Below are 23,205 nucleotides of genomic sequence, written 5' to 3' on the forward strand. Positions count from 1 at the left end.
GTGCAATTATCCACACTCGTACCGTAATTATGTTTCTAGCCCACTTGTAATATAAATAACTATTAAACAACTTTATTTATCATTATTTATTTGACATTAACAAAACAAAAAATCAAAGATACTTGCGATAGTAATTATTTGTTATAAAACTATTGAGCTTATTTATTTACATTAATTATAATATATGTATTTGAGGAATGAGTAATATTGAAAGAAGGTACGGAGTTTATAGCTAAATTAATATTTTGTTTGCTTATAGAACTAATCTGATTGAGATTTTCAGTTTGATAGTTACATATATGTAGTAGTCTCTTGTATAGAGTTCGATATTTTATGAGCTGTATCCGTTTTATTTTTAATTGACTCATCAATGTAGCTTTCCACGACTGATGTGAATTTCCAAATTTCCAACCCCCGTGTCTCTTTAGTGTTGTTATGTCTCCACCTGCATCGACGAGTAAGGTTGCAGACGATCTGCGGAAACTATGTCCAGAATATTTCTCGGGATTTGGCAATTTCAAAAACTCAGCTATTTGTCTTCCAATTTTATGAATTTGTTAATACCGATCCTTTGTGAAGTGCACTTGCCATTTTGGTAATTCATAAAAAACGCCTGAGAAGTTACATATGCCGAACGGAGATCGATGTATTTTTTACAAATCGGGTAAACATTATCAGTAATAGTAAATTTTCTACTGATTTTTGTTTTCCTATTATTTTCATGTTATACACTTCATTTGCCAGGCATGCATCTATTCCCATTATCATTGTAACTTCATAACAAAGAATAATATTTCATTAATATTATTTAAACAAGTTTTAATGTAGCTAATTTCTTACCTTCTTTGCAAGATATTTTTTATCACATGCTTTAATAAGAAAATGTATTAGCTTTCTTCAAAGTGAACGCAGTTTTACATAATTTTCTATATTGACTCCTTGATTTATATTTAGCGTACTCATAAGCATAATTCCGTAAAATATACCAGTAACACTGACTCTAAAAATGAATTAACTTTCTTGGTCGCCCTCCAGTCCATAAAGGTGTTGTACACGGATCCGTAAAGATTTCGGGAAGTGATATTTGCAGCTTATGTCATCTCCGGTGGAGTACACATTATCTCTTCCTCACTATCAATTTCCATTTTTTATGTATTTTTGGAAACTGCAGCACCGCGTCATTTTTCGATAGGACCAAGGTGCTAGCCAGAGCTGGAGGAATTATCTTCAAAGGATGACCAGAGAGGCAATAGAGAGAGAGAGAGAGAGAGATCCATCGACGTGGGAATAATACGAATAGAAGGGGCGGTTGGGGACTTAGCCGCACATGGAAAATGCTAGTTAACTCGACGAAGCCTTCTCCACACGGATTTGACAAGAACAACTTAATTGATAATTAGTCAGAAATTAGTGTTAATAAATTATTAATTATTATTTCATGTATATTTTGTCAAACTTTTACTGATTTTGTCATTTTGAACTTGTTTCTGGAGAAGATTGCAACGCACGTCTTAATCCGAAAGTTCACAGTTCTAAAAAAAATAATTAATTAACATTAATTAGGCCTAGTGTTAGTTCTAGTGATAGTAGTAGTTTTAGTCTAATTCTTTCTTTAATCCTGAGTCTTGCAATTGGGCTGGAGATTGGGTAAGACAAATCGGAAGTAGAGCCATGCCGTAAGCATGTTATTTGCTGAGGGGAAGCTAACTCGAGACGAATTTCGATGAGTCGTGTGTGGAGAGTTATTCCCCAGAAATAAAAAACTTATTGTAATTCAATGCACTTCAATATAAACATCACAACAAAGTATTACAGATTAATACAAACCTATGCAAACATTACGTGCACAACGTAGCATTGATAAGAATATTCCAGGTATCCTTTCGAGATCAGCAAAGGTTACTCTCCACAAGACCCTGTGTTAACATCTATTAAACAATCTATTAAAGTTTTGCATCACGTGCAACACAAGGGAGTATGTACAAATGGGGAGTGCTACAGTATGACTATACAGCTTCAAAACAATCTATCCAACATATTGTGGGTACTACCTTGATGCTGAACTCACAAACTCTTGAATGGCTAACCAAATTTGATATAAAATTTTAGATTTTGTTGTACTTTCTGATGACTGTTATTTTATTCGTATTGTGTGTTATATAACCGTACGCAAAATAAATAATTCCGAAATTCTAACAAACTATAATAACTCAAGACGACAACGGGTCCAACTCCTCCTGTTCACACCATTTTAGTGTAGAAATTCAAAACCAAAAGACAACCAAGATTTCTTCTTATTAGAGATTTCGTCTGCTCAACTACTACATTTTCCTTCGCCATCCATCATCTAGCGAGTTTTCAGAGTCCAGTCTTAAAAATTCATAAGAAAAAGAGTCGAGATAGAAATTTGCACTATACTCTTAAGCAATGCCCAATCAGATATACAATATACTCCTGGAGAAAAGAACGAAAACCATAATTATATTATAAATAAAATATTTTTACCGCCATTACAAATAAAATTAGGCCTGATGAAGAATTTGGTCAGAGCTTTAGACAAAACGAGGCCAGGAGTATTTTGAATGCAATCAACAGCGTGATACAGAATTTCTTAGGAAATAAAAAATCTGAAAATTACTAATATTATATTAGATTACTAATGTTACTAATAGGTTGTAATATAAGTCTCATAATAAATTTCTTGTATACGTACATGCACTTTTTCCCCCAAATTATGACGATTTTAGTTTTTACAATTAATATACAATGTACTAGGATGAGATGAGATAGTCAACTCTGGATCCCGGCTCCGTTTTATCTTTTCTTTGCTGCCAGCCGTGCATATCCGTCCCTATTATGGGTTGGTTGCACTATCTTACAATTATATCTATCTTGTATCTTTTATTCCATAATTCTTGCGATTTCAACCATTTTAACAATTGTTATCAATTTGCTGAATCGGCTGTCCGCTTAAATACACCTCCGGAACATCGATATTTCTCTTATATAACTGCCCGTTGCGGTGTTAAAATCCAGCTACTAACTGACTTGTCCTGGCCGATCCTTGTTTTTTGTTGCCCCAGTGGAACAATGCGAACGTGTTGTTTGCGATGTTGAGTCCCGTAACTTCCCGGGGTAGGTTTTCTGGAAATCCTTTATCTGAACCAAAGGATCTGCTGTCCTGATGGTCGGAGAAAGTTTTTTTTGTTTTAGTAAAGTTATAAAACTTTATTGCTCCCGTTATTCGCATTTCGATGGGAAAAAAGTTTCCGTTGAACCTCGAAGGGTCAACGTTTTTATGGCTCCGTTCTTTGTCCTTCAATAACCCGAGAAAGTCTCTTACAAACATTCCAGGCTTTCTCGAATTGTAAAAGCTTTCCACGGATTGATCTCGTCGCCCAAATGTCCGCCACATGGTGTACGGCGCTTCGTGACGTTTCGGCGATATTCGACGTCGCTTTCTTATCTCGTTCCAGAAATGTGCCTGTTTTCTTTTTCTAGGAGTTTCTTGCCTGCGTCCCTCGACGGTTTTATGGTCACCACATGGATACTTCCAGTTTGCACTTTTGAGCGACGCGCTCTTAAGCTTGGTTCATTGTTTTGAGCCTCTCGACGCATAAAATGTATAACATTTGCTATAACGTATCGAGTTTGGCCACTTAATTTTTTTGATTTTACTTTCCAAACGAACTCTATTATGACAAAAATATCACTAGTTTTATAGAACTGTGGTATACATTTATAACGTGCTCATTTGTAAATAGTTAGCAAATGTAGGTAAAGGTAAACATGTTATGATTTGCAGAGGAAGAAAAAAGGTTTCTTTTATTATTAAAAAAGGTAGTAAAACTTATATTAGTTTTAAGTTTTTCTATAAAATTTCGGTTTTACTTACATGTATACAAAATGTTATTTAAAAATCATATTATTTTAATACGATACGATTACGGACCTGTTTAATTGGGATCGGTTTGTTTCAGAGGTTACGATAGAATGAAGTTCGTTCTAAAAGCTCCGCCTACGTGTCTACTGCGCAACCTTTATCTTTAAAATTTTCTCCGCATACTTATTTCTGTCAAGTGGTACTAAAGAGATGCAGGTACTGACACCAGCCCCTTTTTACACTACCTAACTAAAAAGTGTTTATTTCACCACCTTTGTTTTTCTAAAAGTCATAACGTTTTTGAAACATTCGTTTCTCGAGCTCTCATGAGTGAACATCGTGCACGTCGATAAAGTAAAGTTTAGTGTAATTTATTGTTAATTATAATTAATTTAGTCTTTACGTGAATATAATTATGGCCAAGAAAAGCACATTCAAGGGTGGTGTCGAAAAAGCAACAGTTTTTGAAAAATAAAGCAGGGCACAAGTAAGTACGAATTCTTAATTTCACTTTAAATGTTACTTCGTTATCCAATTTGACCACAATTTAAAAATATTAGTTATCACATAAAACATGAGCTTTTAAACTATTCTTATGTCAAATATGAGAATGAGATAAATGCTATAAAAATTGGTCAGGCTCATCAACTGCAATGAAATCGGACATGGCCTAAAATATGTAAAATTAATTGACGACGACGACAGTAGTACCACAAAAAAAAATTAAATTTCATAAACCCTACGGAACATGATCAATACAAAAAGTTTAGAAAGTTTGGTTGAACTTTTTAAACAAGTGCGAGCACTATTATTGGATTCAAAAGCTTTTGCCCCTCACTTTGTTGAACGCGAATAACAAAAAAACTACTCCGTAGAAAAATCAAGACTAGCTTCATTGGAGGCGAAATTTAATTCTTTATAATGTGTGGTGATTTCGATTTTTTCTCCCACTCGTATAGTAATTGTTACAGGTGTAATGAAAAAATGTACAAGATTTCGGACGATCGGCGAAGAAGCTCGAATTTTTTTGTTCAGGAACGGTTCATCGAAAAAATTCTAAATTTCGACCACACATTGCCTAAAGAGTACTAAACAAGCCAGTATTTTTAGATTTCCATTAAAAAAAAACTACATTATACGAAATAATATCTCGATAACGCGTTATTGTATGAGATTGACACTAACATCATTCTGTCTGATGAAATTGAATAAAACCCTAACCCTCATTGTACATGAAGTACTCAATGCGATTTTATAATGAGAGTTAAATCAATCCGCGCGAAACTATAATTATAAACTATAATTACCACACATTATAAAGAATTAAATTTCGCGTCCAACGAAGCCGGTCTCGATTTTTTCTACGGAGTAGTTTTTTTTGTTAATCACGTTCAAAGTGAGGGGCAAAAACTTTTGAATCCGATATTAGTGGAGAATTCGTTCCACTACAACTTCCAAGACAACTCCAGCAGTGAGTTAAAATTTCGTGTGGTTATAAGAAAATCAGCTGAAGATAGAAGTGCTCAAAATGTTCCGTATGAACAAAAACTTTTATTTTTTCTTTCGCAATAAAGTAAGCGGCGTAGACATAAATTTGAGAATTTATTCTTCATGACAAATCATGAGTAATAGGTGAAAAAAATTGTAGCAAAAGTTTTTTAGTTTTCTACACTGAGAGAAATATATTCTTGAACGAAGATTATTACTCTTGGCACAAGCTTATCATATTCTTATACATATATCCACAAGAAGATCATTTTGTTGAGTGAACAAAAACCACATATTCTCCAAGCAAGTATGCAAATATTCTTGATTCTCAAGAAAACGAATTCTTAGTGAAAGTAAATCAATCATCTTAAAAAAGAGTATCTTAGTGTTGCGTCAACAATCCCATTTTCGAATTGAGAATAGATTTCTTATGTCAAGAATAACATAAGTACCTTTCTTTTTAGAAAAACATATTCATGTAATAACAACCTGGTATAATACTTCATTTGAGTATTATAAATTATTGACGCAAGAATAAATTTTTTGATACAAAGAATTGATATTCTTCGATGCTAAGAATATGAGATACTTCATCCGTTAATATTTCTATTCTTAAAACAAAACAAAATTTTGTTTTAAGAGTATCTTATACTTGTTTCTAAGAAATACATTCAAGAATAAATTTTTCTTCAATGTCAAGAATAATTTCCCTCAGTGTAGATATCCATGAAATTTACTTTCAAATCAAGAATACATATAAGATTTTAAAATGACATCAAAGGAAGTGTTGCAAGTTGTTTCCAATATTTTCTATACATAATTGCAGTTTGTATCTGATTTTGCAATCCTTGCCCAGTATTCACTTCCTCAGCTGCAATGTTAAATAATAATAATAATTTATTAAACACCTCTGGCACAACGGTGGATATTCATTGTCAAAACACAAAATAAAATAATAATAACATAAGAAAATTACAGAGTACAATAAATTCACAATTAACATTTTAATGAAATTAGATTACTAAGGCGTCAGAGAGATACTCCCGCTGGCTGTAGTATCCGCCCTTTATCAGAAATATTTTAACTTTACTTTTAAAACTGTTTAGTTCATTTATTTGTTTTAGACTCTTCGGAAGCTGATTATATGATTTAACAAATTATATTGTGGACTTCTTTCGTACAAAGACGTTCTGTGCTCGGGCATTGGCAAACTGTTACTATTTCGCGTGTTTTAACAATTCTAACAATTGTTATGGTTATTAAAGTGTTGAATATTTTCTTAACAAAAATTACGGCTTTCCATATATATTAATACACGGAAAGGTCAGCAACTCTTGTGCATAATAGGCTTGTATCGATCCTTCAGCCAAACACGATTTTAGCCTTCATTGCATAATAACCGGAATTCAATTTGGAGCATACCTGGTCTATATGTGATCTAAAGGACAAGTTATAGTCAACGGTTAATCCCAGGAATTTCACCGATTCCGATAAAGGAACGGCCAAACACGTAGGATCGGGGAAAACACGGTGTTTATGAAAATGTATGCCGACAGTCTTCCTCGAATTGAGAATTATCCTATTTTTCCTATGCCAACTTTCGAATTGTTCAATCACTGCCCTGATCTTGCACGATATTTTTTCAGTGTCTGGAGCAGCAATGGCAATGGATGTGTCGTCTGCATGCATTGTCAAGTGAACTTCCCTGTCGATGTGAAACATTAAGGGTCGAAGAATGGAGCCCTGGGGGACTCACAGTTCAGTTGGAGCATATTCCGATGCCGCATACTGCGACCAGTTACCAGTCATAAATGAAATGACCCAGTCCAGTATCGGACCACGTATCCCTAATCTAAACAGTTTGTGTCCAAGAAAGGCACGAGTCAAATCAAAAAACAAGCCAAAGACGAAGTCACCCCTATCTAGGTATTCATAAACATACCTGAAATAATCGATCGTGGCCGTTTCGGTGGAAAACCCGTCACGAAATCCATGCTGAGTATCTGACACAATATTGAACTTGTTGAGGAAGTTCGCCAAATTGAGGGTGTGGTTCTTTGACCACACCCTCAATGATTTTGGAAAAAACACTATTTAAAGAAATAGGACGGTAGTTTGAGATATCCGACGGGCTTTCCCTTTTATACACGGGAATCGTGTTGTAAGTCTTGAGTTTATTCGGAAAGGTACCCGTGGAAATTGATCGATTTAAAATCATTATTAGAGGTGGGGCTAAGACATCCCGTAGAAACTTGACATATCCGATATGGACGCTATCAGGATCAACACTGTAGGTGTTTTACAGATTTTTGATTACTCCCATCATTTCTGACACAGTAACATTATCAAAATACATACTCGTATTAAGGAATGCATCCGCCGTACATGAGTCCGGTGACGTCGAACCAAAGCCTATGCTCAGAGATTCGGGAACCATGTTTACAAAAATGTTACTGTAATGGAAGTAGCATTCGGCTGGATCCGCGATCAATTTACCGTCTATTACTAACTTTGAAGCAGTACTCTTCCGTGTATCTTTACCGATTTCCTTCTTTACACACTGCCAAAGCGGTTTTGTACGATTCTCAGAATTCACTATTTTATTTGACAAATGATTCCTTTTTGTATTGTCTATCAGGGACGTGTACTTAGATTTCAATTTCGTGTAACGTGCTTTAAGTTCAGGGAAACCATTGCCAATGAGTATTTTTCAAGTGGTTACTTGCATCTTTGATTTCCTGGGTGACCCATTTTGAGAGGCCACAACCAGCAGGAAGACGGCGTCACTGGATGACAATACTGAGTTCCAGTCTATCACATTAATTTTACATCTAAGTAAAGCCAAGCGTTCATCGGAACACAGTCTTCCGGTCACAACATGTGGTACCTCTTCATTTGGTATCTGACTTATCTTCGAAATGGTCAGCAATATTGGCATTGAAAAAACCAAAAGAACAAAACTGTAGAGGTATATTTGTTATGATGTAGTCCAGTGTGGATTTTATGCCAATACCACCCTGGTTGCATGCAATTCGGGTCGGTTTAGAGGTATCACCATGTAACCCCTAAAGAACAGAATATATCCGCGACAATTCCAGAATCAATAGAGTCAATATTAACATCAACGTTAAAGTCTCCACACAAAATAACAAAGTTATATTTTAAACACAAAAAATCAAGCAGTGCAGACAACGCAACGCAAAAACACGTCAATTGAACCTTTGGGTGGGTGATAAATGCATACTCAAGCGCACCTCTTAGACTCACACGCAAAACTAACCGTTCAGCATTCAAAGACCATCTCAAGTTCAAATTTCTTTAAATCGAATTCGTCAATGCCGAAATCAGATCTCGCAAGGATCAATGATCCACCATGTTCTCTTGTGGTGCGATAAAAGGAAGCAGCCAATCGATAGCCGGGAAGACCCATGGACTATCTAGCTTGAAGTTTAATGAATCAAGTTAAATGCCTGTGTTAACCACTGTACGCCACCCTCAGTATCAGCCAAGAGGACGTCATCATCTGCATGGCACTCAATTTGTAATCATTTATAGTGTAACCATAGTTGATATTACATATTTTGTAATGTTTGCCCTGTTCTAAATCTTTTATCCTTACTTTGTCGAACGTTTTGGTTAGATCAATGAAATAGAGGAAGGCTGCTTGACATTTTTTCGTCGCAGTTCTGATTCTTTTTGATGTTCCCAAAAATTTTCCTCAACATTGTGTAATCCGTACATATCATTCCTCATCTCGTTACTAAATTTTGCCATGCATTATTTGTGTAGGCAACTCTTGCAATCAGAAGGGGAATTATTTAATGATTTTGAGAATAAACCATACGAATTATATATTCCTGGCGTGCAACCTTTTTCTTCTAAAAACCAAAAATCACGTCTCGCGTTTACGACTGACGTCCGGAATGGTGACCAGACGTCGAAATAAATTTTGGGAAAGATTAACGTACCTGCAAATTTAAGGGGAAACGTAGATAACGAAAAATTCGTTAGAAATACGTAAAGTTGATGGGTCCCACAGTTTTGGATTTATGTGATGACTTTTGGGATAAATCAGTGGCGGATGTTATCTTCTGACCCCGCGGTCAAAAATTGTTCCCTTCCCCAAATTCCCTCATTGGCTCAGAAAATTATTGTAAAATATCCGCCCCGTATTTTGGATTGGCTCAGGTGTCGAGGACATCCAAGTGATAGGAACGCCTCAAGAAGGTTTTTGCACCCCTCCAATACCCGAGGTTACTTAAGAGCTTGTAAGACCTTTTTCATGATCAGAATCAGAATTCAATCACAATCAATTAGAATCACAACGAACCTAAGAGATTTTTGAGTCGAAACGTCGTCAGCGCTCCGTTAGACAGCAACTTAGAATTCGCTTTAACGCCAATTCTAAGTGTCGTCGCATATCGAGAACTGTGACTTAGTTTCATTTGTAAACATTCTTTGCACTTCGGGCATCCGTTTCGTGTCGGTAATTGTGTTTCCACTGAGGATTTGGTGCGAGAGTGGTGTTGAAACCTTCCCCTGAGTAAGTCTGTTTGCCAGTTTCCATTATCACCTATCTACCAACGAGAATTAGCTGTCGGGGTTAGATTCAGAAATATCTCTTTTTAAGTAACGTCGGGTCGTAAATAAACGCAGGTAGATTTTAAAGTTCATTTTTGTTCATTGTCAATTCTTTCTTGTTATTTTGTTAATATAGTTTAAGTGTGGTTAGAACACTTGTCTTTTGATTTTCCCCTTTTCCTGACAGAGCCTTAGTGCAAGAACCCACGGTTCTGAAATAGTGATCGCGCGCTTGTCATTTAGTTTTGATTGATTTGCTAAGATCAATTAGGGGTCCTTCAGACTAAGAGTTAAGAAGCGCGAAACACTGTTTCTGGTGGCAGCTGGTCTTATTACCAAAGGTCGAGATCGTTCAGAGGCGGCCTTACCACAGACACACTTAAACGTATGTAAATATTTTTTTGCAGAAGATGGTATCAGTCCGGATATCAAACGGATGAGATAGTTTGATGTTGCTGTGTAAGATTATTTCTAGAAGCAAAGACTGTACGCTTTGGAGCTGATATGATAGCGAGACAATCCACCAACAGTGGCCTAAACCACTGTTGGTGGATTATCTCGGCAGCAGTTTGTATCTGATTTCCCAATCCTTGCTCAGTATTAACTTCGGTGACGTACACTACGCTTTTTAAGTGACTATCTCAATGGCCAGGCCAATAGACTATCTCGACTTGTCCATTTTCCGGGAAGCACTTTATCTAGATGTCGCCGCATATATCGGATATCTATGGAACTAATAATTTTTTTCACCTATTACCCTTTATTTGTTTGAGGAATAAATCCCCAAGTTTATGCGTATAGGTTGAAAATCACCCTGTATTTGCAAACTTAAAGGAATGCGGTTTAGACGGAGATATCAAGGACTGTTTTCCAATTCTGTTCAACAAAATTAGGACGCTATACTGAAAATAGTTGTAAACAGAAATACAGCATGTTGGTTAAACGACGCAAGACGGAGCAATGTAAAAAGCGCATAAGTTTAGACCAATTGAATTACAACCGGACAGTGACTACGGAGATGTTGTGGAATTACCACCACAAGAAGAAATTGATAGAAAACGAGAAGTGGTCAATTTATTGACTAAATGAAAGAAGAAGCAGATGAAAAGAAATCCTTGTTAGAAACAAGAAAGATTATTTAGATAATTTAGATCAAATGTTGGTGAAGTATGTAAAAGAAAAGCATCAACACCGCCGAACATACTTTTAAAATACTTACAAGAACTATTTCTCTGCCTACTATATTCCAGTCTATCTACCTTCTATAATGGTTATGGGCAAATTATCACGTAGCAATCTAATATAACTGCAATAAATCAAGAAACATCAGTTAACAAAATGCAGCATATGCTATATCCGAGTACTAAATGCCGATACAACCAAATATTTAGGTATAACACTAGTAGCTAAACTGAGCTGGAAGCACATGTAAAAAAAGCAGAATTATATAACGTTATATGAAATTTAAAGAAATAGATTCCATCCAGTCAATGTATAACAAAGCACATTTGTATAAACAAATTCGGAGGCCCAGACGTGAGGTTGTGCCAATAAGAATAATTTAGAAGTAATCCTTCTTCTTTTATTCTACGTATGGTTCTTCAGATGTAGATGAAAACATTCATTCCACCGTTTCCTGCCCTGATTTTTTTGCAACAGGATTAAATTTGCCACGTTTTGGCACTACCGTTGTCCATTCTATTTACGCGTTCCAGCATTTTTTTCGGTTTCTTATCTATTTTCCTACGTCTTGTATGTTGCGTTGTTGTCGTATGTTTTCACTTTTGATTCATACGGTCAAGTCATACGGTGTTTTTCCATGAATGCTTCTTACCATTTCATCTCGACTGTACTCATCATTGCTGTCTCTTGAAGGTGTCTGTATTGTTTCAACTGCATATGTTATTATAGATTTTATTAGATATTTGTTCCTCCAAACGATGTCCCTTAAGCAGCTCGAGATTTGAGATGCTTTCTTCGTTTGTTGCCAGATTTCACTACATAGATTTCCAGAACTTGTTCTATTAGCTCTCAAATATTTAGATTATATTATTTTAAGGTTGATAACCTCAAAAAGGTAGAGGTCAAAATAGAAATCGAATCACCGAATCTATCCACCAAAAAGTGCAAAAATCGAGTTTTATTTAATTTACATAATGGAAAGAAACAATGATAATAAAAAAAATTTCAAATATATCTGTGATTCTGTCTCTGTGATTATATCTGGGTCTGAAGTCAAACTGATTTAAAATAACAGCTTCAACCTGAAACTTCATTTGGTGGTTTTCCGAGTTTAAAAATCATTTCTGCTTTCTACTTTTTATATTGGAATGGTATTAGAAATAAGTAATAATGGTGTTAATAATTAAGTAATTAATGAGTGAACGAACTGACTGTGAGTTAAGAGTGGTCAGCAATTGAGCTATAATAAAGATTCGTGCCAATCCGATGACCGTGTCAGTGTTCTTCCTTATGCCTGTTAAATATAAGTAATATAATAGTTAAAATGGATTTTATCAATTAACCCATAAACTACACCTAATAATAAGAAAAGGGACATTACAATATATTGGGCCCATATTTAAATTTAAAATATAAATTAGATTCATCCCAAGCTTCTTTCACCTGCATATCAACGCTGCCAATCCAAAACGGGAGAAATTGTCACTTTTTACTTAGCTGCACTGTTGAATAAGATTTTTAAATTTGCATCCAACGGGACGTGATAAAAGTTTTTTGTGTTTCCTGAAAAGTCAAGTAAATGTCTAAGTAAATTAAAAGGTGTAATAAAAACCATAGCATTCCATTTAAAATAACGATTTTGTGATCTACTTCAGGTGGACCGGAAGTGACGACGTAAATTTGAGAAACGTAGATGCAATGACGTTGGATTTTCTTAACGACAATATTTCAATTCTGATTCCTAGAATAATTTATTCCGTGAATCGTGTCAATACTCTTGTCATATCTAAACATGCTTAGAGGTTGTTTTTTATATCTAATTACGTTATCCAATTCATTAAAATGTTATTACTCGATAAACATCAACTCATCTCATAAATTCAATAATTGATTATTAATAATTATTTAATTTCTTTTTCTAGTAACGAAACTGAAGTGATAAGTGATAAAGAAACATTCACTGATATGGAAGAAACAACATATGATTTTGTGGTTGTAAGTGATTCCGAGGATAACATTGTACAATCGAGCGTGGAATCCATCTCTCTATGTAGTAAACAAAATAAATATGATACAGATTCGGCTAAAATGGACTCTTGTAGTAGTAACTCCTTTGATAAGGAGAATCAAATGCTACAGCAAAGCAAGCAACAATTTCGTAAATTAAATTGTGTTAAACGTAATGAAGAAGATGTAGTGGATTCCACTGAAAATATGGTAACGATGAAACATACATCACTCTATGCTTCAAGTACTGAAAATTTGCATATTTCAAATAAGAACACTGAAAAGGCGGCTCAACCGGATAGTACGACAAATGACAAAGTCCAATTAACAAGACCTCATTTTGAAATATCTAAACAAATGTTTAGGAGTAAATCTTGTTTAAAATTACCCCGACATGAAAAACTGAAGAAAAAACCATCGAAATTTCTGTCGGATTTAGTTCCCACCAACATTCAAAATTCTAAAAGTAAATATCGGAATATCAAATTAAATTCAAGATATAATAAAAAGTCAACTATACAACAGTCAAAACGAAGAAGCAACGCAAAAAGACGTCATGGAAAATCAAACAATAACTTCACCATATACAAAAAACCACATTTAATTGATTTACCAGATAATCCAACAAAAATTTACGCAACATTGTCTCCAAATGATCCAAGAAGTAATTACAGAAATAAAGTTATTTCCAATCCACATATCATTGGGAATAAGCGACGAAAGACGGAAGACTATCAGAATTATCATTCAAAAATGTGTGCTTCAAAAGTTAGAAAAGAAGAAACTCGGAAAAAATTGAGTTTGTTTGATATGAACCGGATAGGAAAAGGAAGGTGTAAAACAGAACCTTCGTTTTCCACTAATAAAAACAGTAAAATACATTTCGTGATGGAAACAACCGAAAGAGTAATGATTGATCACATTAAACCGTTTTCTATAAAAACTCCAGGGAAACATAAAGCAAAATTATTAATACATCCAAAAGAATGCTACCAAAGAGCAACCATTTTAGAACCTATTAATGTCCAAAGCGAGCCAAAAATAATTAAAACAACACCGAACATTAAAGAGCTTACAACAAAATTCGTAGAATATATTACACTGTTTTGTTTAACAACTAAAAACATAAAATTAATTTCTACATTTAATGGTGAAGATCAGACATTAATAAGCTACCTGGAAGGGGTGAAGAAAACATTTAGAAATAGTTGCAAGCTTATTCCATATTCAAATATTGACATCAAAGAAATCATTACGAAAGTGCATAAAAAAATTATTTTGGCGAATATTGGTTGTTCACAGTTGGACATTATATCTGCATTAAAAATTACGTTTGTTGATGTCGCTTATGGATTAGGTAAAGAAATTATGCGCTTATTAAAGGATAACTCGGATTCTATTTTTATTAAGGATGAAATGATTGATGATGATTGTGTAATAATTGATTTCAAAAATGGTGAGTTTGTTAAATTAATTGAAAAATCTTTTTAAAATAAATTTGTTGAATGATTTAAAGTATATTAATTCATACATATATTTTTTTTATAGAAGTCGATGTTTCTTCTACTACACCTACTTCGCCAAATATAATCCAATCACAAAACCAAATTGAAGAGTCCAACAACCAAATGGATATGCCGATTCTGGTTAATACAAATACAACAAATAATATAAATCCAGATACAGTTTCTAATTTAAACAAAGTGTTAACATCAAATCCACAAGTTGTTCAATTGCCAAGTTTGAATGATAAATACTCCAGTTGTCCTAGATTGCAAGAACCTCAAACAGTACATTTTGAATATATTAATCAACCCAATAATAACAACCAGCAAACTGTGAATGGAACTTTTAATCCACATATAGCGTTTAATCAAATTGTTCCTCAACAACAAACGCTTCAACAGCAAACACATCAGCAAGTATCGTATCATTCTCCTGAATGTCAACCTCAACGTATCAATGAAGTGGTTTATCAATCTCATACACATAGAAACGTATACAATCAACAATTAGCAGCTTCCTCTCAAAACCAAAACATAACCCAAACAAATCCATTCGGAATGTCTGGTGGTATTGCTGTAAGAAAGGATTTATTTACGTTAAATTCGAGTCAACCCCTTCGTTCGAATTGTACTGCTCCACAAATACGTAAGAAAACCGGTCAGATGCAACGGAGTGTTCGGTCGGTAAGTATAAAATAAAACTAACTTAAAATGATGTACTATGCTACTACATACAGAATTATATGGCAGTTAAGTTTATTCCCCTTTTCATGTATTAGACATATGAAGGCAGTCTGCCAATCTGTAGGCATCTTCTCAGTCGTCTCTTAGGATACTATCTACCCCTAGTGTCTTATTATATTTTAGTCTCTCTATGCTGCTTTTTATTGTTTCCAAGCTCGGCTTACCTTTTTACTGTAAGAAGAAAAGTTTACTGTACAAGTTTACTTTGTCGCGCCTTGTTTTGTTTGTCAATAATCTCTTTGCATTCCTCGTCGTACCAGTCATTTCCCTTTACCCCTTCTAGAGTCCTAACTACCTCTTTAGCGATCTTCTGCAGCATCGGTTGTCCAGCAAGAATCTACTACTCTCATTTCCTTCTCTTCAGCTTCCGCTTCAGCGTAATTTTTTCCTAACTCTAATATATGGGCTTCCATATATTGACTCAATTTTTGTGTATTGTGTTTCTTAGCTTTATCGGCTACTTTCTTTTTATCTTCAGTAATCCTTTCTCGTAGTTTGTTTTTTATAAGGTGGTGGTCAGAGTTCGAAACAGCTTCTCTGTAGCTTCTTACGTCTATGATACTACAATATGATCTGCTATCCACTATCACATGATCAATTTGATTGATTGTTCGTCCATCGAAAGACACCCACATTTCTTTGTGGATAATTTGTGTGGGAATGAGATAGTTTTTACACGTAGATTTTTACTTTCAGCAAACTGTAATAGCATCTCTCTATTGATATTCCTTTTCTGGTTTCGTCCAACTATGGGGTATCACTTGCGTTTGCCCGTCTTGGATATTTTTATGACATTGAACTGCATCAAAGTTTTTAGACAAGGCAGCAAGGTCAAATAAGTTACATGATATGGGATGGTTTCTTTCTTGCTTGTTGACGTATGCTTATATAATCAGCTGGAATGTTTATTATTCTCTCCACGGAGTGAATGAATTTACCTTCGCTTGTATATGGCTAACTACCAAAAATTTTTGTTCTATAGTTACATTATAGCTTATTGCTAAAGTTAATAAAGCATTGGCCATGCCGTATTTGATTTTGATAGCTACAGCCATTATCGTTTCATTCTTCATTTCTACATCTTCGGTTTCACTCCACAAATAAAATGAAACGTTTCGATTTATAATGTTAGAGAAGTAAACATTGTGCACTTATGGTGTTGTTCACTGAATCACTTTGTGTTATGTCAGGTTGTTGGAAAATCATAAATGTAAGTCAGATACAAGACCAGATGAACAGAAAGAAATAAGTTGTATGATTATTTCTAAAACTAAATTTTCTCAACCAACTTTGGGTCGACATAATTCCAGTTCGCTTAGGTTCTTGTTACATTTTGGAATCATTGTGACTTCGGCCGTTTTCCTTGGTTTCTAATTTCCACAACAACATCCTTGTGGCAATAAAGGCAACAACTAGTGGGATCTAATCAAGGTTGTCACTTGGGTGGCGATTCTGCAATTCATTAGGATGGAATTGTGGTGTTCAAGATATTCTGCAAACGTGTTTGCTTTTTCCAAACTGTTCTTAGCCCAAGTCTCTTCTTTTCCAAGTATCTGTTAAGTTTCTGTTGTTCCCATTTTTAGCTGATCTTCATCGCTCTTCGAAACTAATTCTTTATCCTCTTCTACAATTCGATTGGGAACAAGAGTTGCTTCAACTGAACCATTTAGAATTTTTACAGAAAGTCTGTCGGAAATCACCGAAATGCGTGATATCTAATTGCTCAGACTCACTATCATAATCTTCAGCAGGAGGTTTTATTTAGTACATTCAGATTATTGCCTGAACGAGTGTGTTAACTGCATTTGCGCAAAGTTTGCCTAGAAACTATACATAAAACTGTTCAAGCAATCTATATTTTAAATCTTTCAATTTTCTCATCATTTCCATTTGATGTTTTATTATTTAACAGGTGAAATCATCAACGGAAGGTGTTTTTTTCGTTCTTGTTGATGTTCTACCTATTGCACATCCATAACCTTTCTCCAACTACCCTCTGTGTCTTCTATCGTGGAATTGCTTATATTATTTTCCAATCGTGACTTGTAAAGATTCCTAATCGTCTCATTTCTTTTTATTGGTTTTTATTACCATTTTTTCCTCGTGTATTTTGAAATGTATGTATGTAGCAACCTCCTTGCCCTTGTAGGATTACAATTAATTTGCAACTGTGCTCATTTACAGATGGACAACCTGAAGAATAGTTTGAACACTGCGCCATTATTGTTGTGTAGTACTTGCAATATGAGGGCGTTCTATAAATGTTCCTGCAAAAAAAAGATGTATTGTTCATTTAATTGTGAGGTGAGTTGTAAGATATTTTATTTTTTATGCAGTAATTCAGTATTAATTAGCTTTTATATAATATTTTAAGAGTTTTATATGAGTCGTTCACTGCGCAAATCGATTAATTCCGTAAAACGAAAAGTCGGGAAACGCGATGAAATTATGTACATTGTTTTTTTTTATTGTGTCATATTTTTTAATAATAATAATAATAAATGACTTTATTCAGACAACAATACAGGATTTACAATTATAAGTACCTTGAATAGGTGAAGTTCAGTCGAAGACTGCTTTTCAACTTAACTAAAGTAGAGTAAAAAAAAAACAAAAAATGTTGAAATTAAATTGTACTGTAACACTAGAATAATTATAATTATAAAGCTGGTGCGTTGAACGGAAAAACAACAAAATTGAGAAAAAAAAAGAAAATAATAGTAAAAATAATATTAATAATAATAACTGAAATCAAAAGTTAAGTGCGAAGTGAGGTTAACAGTTCTATAGTAACATAACGATGTAATCAGGCTACAACCAATAGAGCCACAAGCAACAGACGCTCACACATGTTCGACCCGGCCACCAAGTAAGAGGTTGCGATACTGTAATTTAAAGCTGTTAACTTTTAAACATTGTTTACGTGTAATAGGAAGATTATTCCATTTTATTACTTGCAACACGGTCTCTGAGCTAATCAATCAAAGAACGAACTTGTTCTTTAGAGTTCTTCATCATTTGTATATCTGCAAAAAGCCATAAGAAGTGAACAGTGACATTCACAAACATTAGCTGCATTTTCATATGTAGCCAATGTTGACTATATCCTTTATTTTACAAACGCACTTCGTTGCACGCATTGTACTTACGAATGATGTTCTAGTAAACTCGCTCCATCACACCTGGTGTCTTGCATTGACCACAACTTGTGCCATAAACCAGACTCTTCATATGCCCCTAGAGAAAAAGTCCAATGGAGTCAAATCCGATAATCGTGGAAACCATGCGATTGAACCACCTCGGCCTATTCATCTTTGTCCGAATAGTCGGTCCAGATGTTCCCGAACATGAAGTGAAAATTGATCGAGGGGTAAAATTTTCAAAAAGTGGAGTTAATCGAGTTGTGTAATAAATGGCTCATATAAAAAAAATTAACAATAAATTAATTGATGCATTTTTTTCAGAAAAAGGATTGGATTGCCCACAGATACGAACATATTTATCATTATCATAGAGTGTAATATTAATTTTGTCAGTTAAATAATATTGTTTTGAGAGTTCCTATTTTGTGATTTCTATTTATGTAAGTAGTTTAATGGACTATTTTTATTTTTGAAATATATGAACAGTTTTATTTGTTTTAATGAAAAAATGTTTAAGTTTAAACACTTAAATGAATCATTTAATTATTATTAAAATATCATTACCATTGTATAAGTACGTTTACCATTGTGCATAGTAAATTAATTTAAATTCTACCGCTCTATTTAACGGAGTAATATGTTATATATATATCATTAGTTTAAGATGATATAAAGAAGTATAGATTTCTTTAGTTTTTACATTGTTATAAAAAATTAAATAAAAATTTTCTACTTAATAGCATATTTTATTACCCGATGGTAATTTTTTTCAACCTCATTAAAATTCTTTTAATAATAATAATGTATTGACTAGAATTACTGCAGATTGTAAACACGTTTTACCTGTAACGGAAACGTGGTTGGGTACAAGTGTGGATTTGGATTATCTCTTGATAAACAATTATATTTTTTGTCATCAGCCTCTTGCTTCGTGCCTCCTTGGGTGGTAGAGTCTATAGATATTTATTTATAGATAATTACATCATGTTATTATGAAGAACACCAATTGGACCGCATTATACATCACTTGACTAAGCGATATTTTATCGTTATTAGGCTCGTTACTACCATCTTTTAGTTAAGCTATCTAAGGGATTGTTACCACGGTTACGGCTATTTTACGCGCTCTGATTGGCTAGTAGATGGGTTTATCTATAAGATAAATTTAACTAAAAGATGGTAGTAATGGACCTTAGAGATTTACATGCTGGCTGGTAGGTAAAGGTGTAACTTATCTTAGAAAAAATGGAGAATACCGAAAGACCTAAAATACCATTTGTTTTAAAGGATAAAGCTGAGCGACAAGCACGTCATATGATTTCAAGTCTGATTTGCATCGTAGGTCTAAGAACCGGCTTAGATACGACACTTAGATACACCAAGAAATTCTACAATAGAAAAAATAGATGATCCTACAATTTTGGATCGGTGTCGTTTTCTAGATGTTCTTCAGAGACTCTAGAAATAGATTAACATCTCTCATTCTACAAACGACAGCGGTAGGTAGCGCTAGTTACCATAAGATATCACTATGTTGCATATTTTTATTGTACTAAAACTGGAACCAACATTAGACCTAGAACTAGAAATATTCGGGTGTAGCCGTGCGTCTGAAGATTAGCGTATAGTGCAAGTTTTACACTAGCACTATCACTAGAACTAACAGCAAGACCTAGAACTAGAATTATTTAGGTTTAGCAGTCTTGAGAGACGTGGGACTAAATCCGAATGTTTCTAGTCTAGTGTTAGTTCTAGTGGCAGTGGTAACACTAGTTAGCATCAGATATTACTATGTTGTATATTCTTATTGAACTAAAATTAGAACGAGAACTAGAAGCATTCGGGTTTAGTCGTGAAAAAAACTTTCAGTAGTCAATAGCAACCTTAATTTTATTATTATATTCGTAATCTTCATAAAATAACCTTTAAAGTGAGTCCAAACTTGACTCATTTATCTCATAAAACCAAAAAGTTCGAAATTTCAACTTTTAATTTTGACATATCTGTCATCTTCATTAAAAAAACCTTTAAAGTGAGTTCAAAGAACAAAAAAGTTAGAATAAAAAACATTAAACCCAAAGTTGCTAACAATGAAGGTAGCAATTCAATTTTTAAATATTAATACCAACCTTAATTTTAGACTACTATTTTTTTTATTATATTTTTGTTTTTGTGACAAATATTAAGATATTTTATAAAAATTAAGAATATTCGGAAGTTCTTATACGTCGAGTAATATTGGAATTAAACGTATCATGTTTGGACTCGTTTTAAAGGATTTTTCACAACGATTACAAATATGGCAAAATTGAGGTTAACATTCTTAACCGGAAGTTGACCATAACTTCATTAATATTGGAGATAAATATATCGTGTTTGTACTCATTTTAAAGGACTTTTAATGAAGATTATAAATATGTCAAAATTGAGGTTGTCCTTTTAAACCTGAAGTTAGTTATCATATAATAGAATTTTTATAACTGAAGTTAATTTAGTGTTAGTCACGTTCCGCACTTTCTTTTTATTTTTAACTTGTTTTTTTAGTCATTTCACGTTGATTAAAAAAATCGTCGATTGTTAAGTAACATGATGATTCTTGAATTTTTGCCAAGTTTCTTAATATTTCTTTTGTTAAAAAAGAGCGCTCTTTAATTTTAACCTGTAAACTTGTAACACTTCGTCCTTAATTTCATTTTACAACTTTTTAAACTTTAATTTTGTAAGTAATTTAGTAACTAACAATCTGATTTCGACTTTAATATGTGATCTTTTCTAACAAAAGGAAAAATAACATTAAGAAACTTGTTTGTAAAATGGATAAGATGAGAGTTGTTAATCTATTTGTAGAGTCTATGAAGATGGACAAGGGCCGAAACTAGTTAGACTTAAATTCTATATAAAATAAAAACCAGTTTAAAAGTACAAAATCAAACTCTAGATTATTTCCTTCAAAAATTTTTACATGAAGCATCATTTTGACTCTAGTATTTGTGGTTAAATATATGCCACGACTTACAGAAACAGCCTGTATAATCGTAAAACGTACCAAGCGGCTTCTGTGCTTGTGCTAGCTGTCATCAGTGTTCTGTGATAAAAATAGACAGGTACCAAACAATTTCCAATAGTTTGAACCTGTCTATTCTGAGAAGTCTTATATTTTTAGAGAGATGACAACGAAAATCTCGTTTTTCTCAACATTATTCATTTATCGCTTAGTCAAGTGATGCATAACGCGGTCTAATATGTTATATGTTTTCACTTGATTATTTTTTATTTATAGTTTTCATAGTAACAGGAAAAATATAACATATCATCTAAAAAAACTTGATAAAATAACGCCACAAATATTCCCCTTTCCAGAAGAATCAATTTTAGCTCACCCTAACACGTCTGCTAAATTAATTCTTACCACCAATGCTTCCAACTATGCAATTAGAGCGACGTTAGAACAAGGAATCAACAACATTTCACAATCAATTGCATTTTTCTCATAATTGCAAATAATTGCATTTTGGAACAAGGCCAAACTACAGATGAACAACTCAACCTGCTTAAAGCTCGAAATTGTAATCCTAATTCTAAATTTCGTCTAAAACTACAAACAATTTACTGATTCACACAACAATTTTCACTGATTTACATAGTATTTCCCTTCTAAGTATAAGAGCTTCTAAAAAATTAATCAGTACAAGATATTCATGGGTTCATATAAATTAAATTAAATGTTAAATTTCGAAAGTCCAAAGACATACAAAACCTTCAATTATGAAGATTGATATTCCTAAAGACCGTTTTGAACATATCCACGTTGACATTGTAGGTTACCCTCTTCTTTCTGGTGGTTGTACTTACATTATAACAGTAATTGAAAGACTTACTAGATTTACAGAAGCTGTTCCTCTTTTATCAATACCTACATCAACTATTGCTGAAACAACTGTTCTTACGTTTTGGAATTCCTCACTCAACATAATCAATTTGAATCTTAATTATTTAAAGAATTTAATAAATTTCTTGGCTCATTTGAAATCCATACTTCAACATAGCATCCTCAAAGCAATGATATTGTCGAAAGATTTCATAGAACTTTAGGAACTGCTGTAATTGCTAGGGGGAATACAACTCATTGGAAAGACGAATTAGTAAAGACCATAAAAGAAGATTTAAGTTGTCCATCGGTTGAGTTACTTTATGGTCAACTATATCATTGGTGTTGATGGCAAATTGGATTTTAATGCTAATTTGGTGCCACTTTTAGATCTTCCTATTTCTTTGATTTCGATTAGGTATACAGGTGTCCCGTATCTTCCGGATCAGAGCATTATACGGTTAAAGGATATATTATTCTAAAGCGTTCGTGGGAAATAGGTGAGTTTCGTGTCGTGTTCGTTACAAAGACACTTAATGGACTCTATAAGTTAGGTTTTTTAGTATTTTTAAGATAAGTTTTAAGGACCACATAAGTTAAGATTTTTAGTATTCTAAAAATGCGCTTTATAGCCACATTTTCTTTGTTACAGACCCGATAAGGTGGTCCCCTAATTAGGGGATGCTTTCAGAAGGGACCAATTTACGACCCATAGTTTAGGACACATTGTGCCCCTCAGGCGCCCGTGGCGTCGTCTTCGCCCCACCAAAAGTTGCATTCAAGGGCTCCGCTGTCCTATATAAC

The 23,205-nt window shown here is 33.8% G+C and overlaps 1 protein-coding gene across 2 annotated transcripts; it reads left to right on the forward strand.

Moving 5' to 3' along the window:
* Window positions 1-4,079: 4,079 nt before the first annotated feature.
* On the forward strand, window positions 4,080-19,156 carry LOC111429483 (uncharacterized). 2 transcript variants are annotated; one of them, XM_023065444.2, is made up of 5 exons: window positions 4,080-4,370; window positions 13,057-14,597; window positions 14,690-15,330; window positions 17,575-17,694; window positions 18,855-19,156. In XM_023065444.2, the coding sequence occupies exons 2-5, from the start codon at window positions 13,100-13,102 to the stop codon at window positions 18,909-18,911; spliced, it is 2,316 nt and encodes a 771-aa protein (XP_022921212.2). In that variant the 5' UTR covers window positions 4,080-4,370; window positions 13,057-13,099; the 3' UTR covers window positions 18,912-19,156. The 2 variants fall into 2 exon arrangements, 1 of the variants encoding a protein (XP_022921212.2); XR_011642024.1 differs by lacking the exons at window positions 4,080-4,370; window positions 13,057-14,597; window positions 14,690-15,330; window positions 17,575-17,694 and adding exons at window positions 17,941-18,259; window positions 18,554-18,795.
* Window positions 19,157-23,205: the final 4,049 nt, after the last annotated feature.

Source organism: Onthophagus taurus, chromosome 11, assembly GCF_036711975.1.
Source record: "Onthophagus taurus isolate NC chromosome 11, IU_Otau_3.0, whole genome shotgun sequence".
NCBI classification, from domain to species: domain Eukaryota; kingdom Metazoa; phylum Arthropoda; class Insecta; order Coleoptera; family Scarabaeidae; genus Onthophagus; species Onthophagus taurus.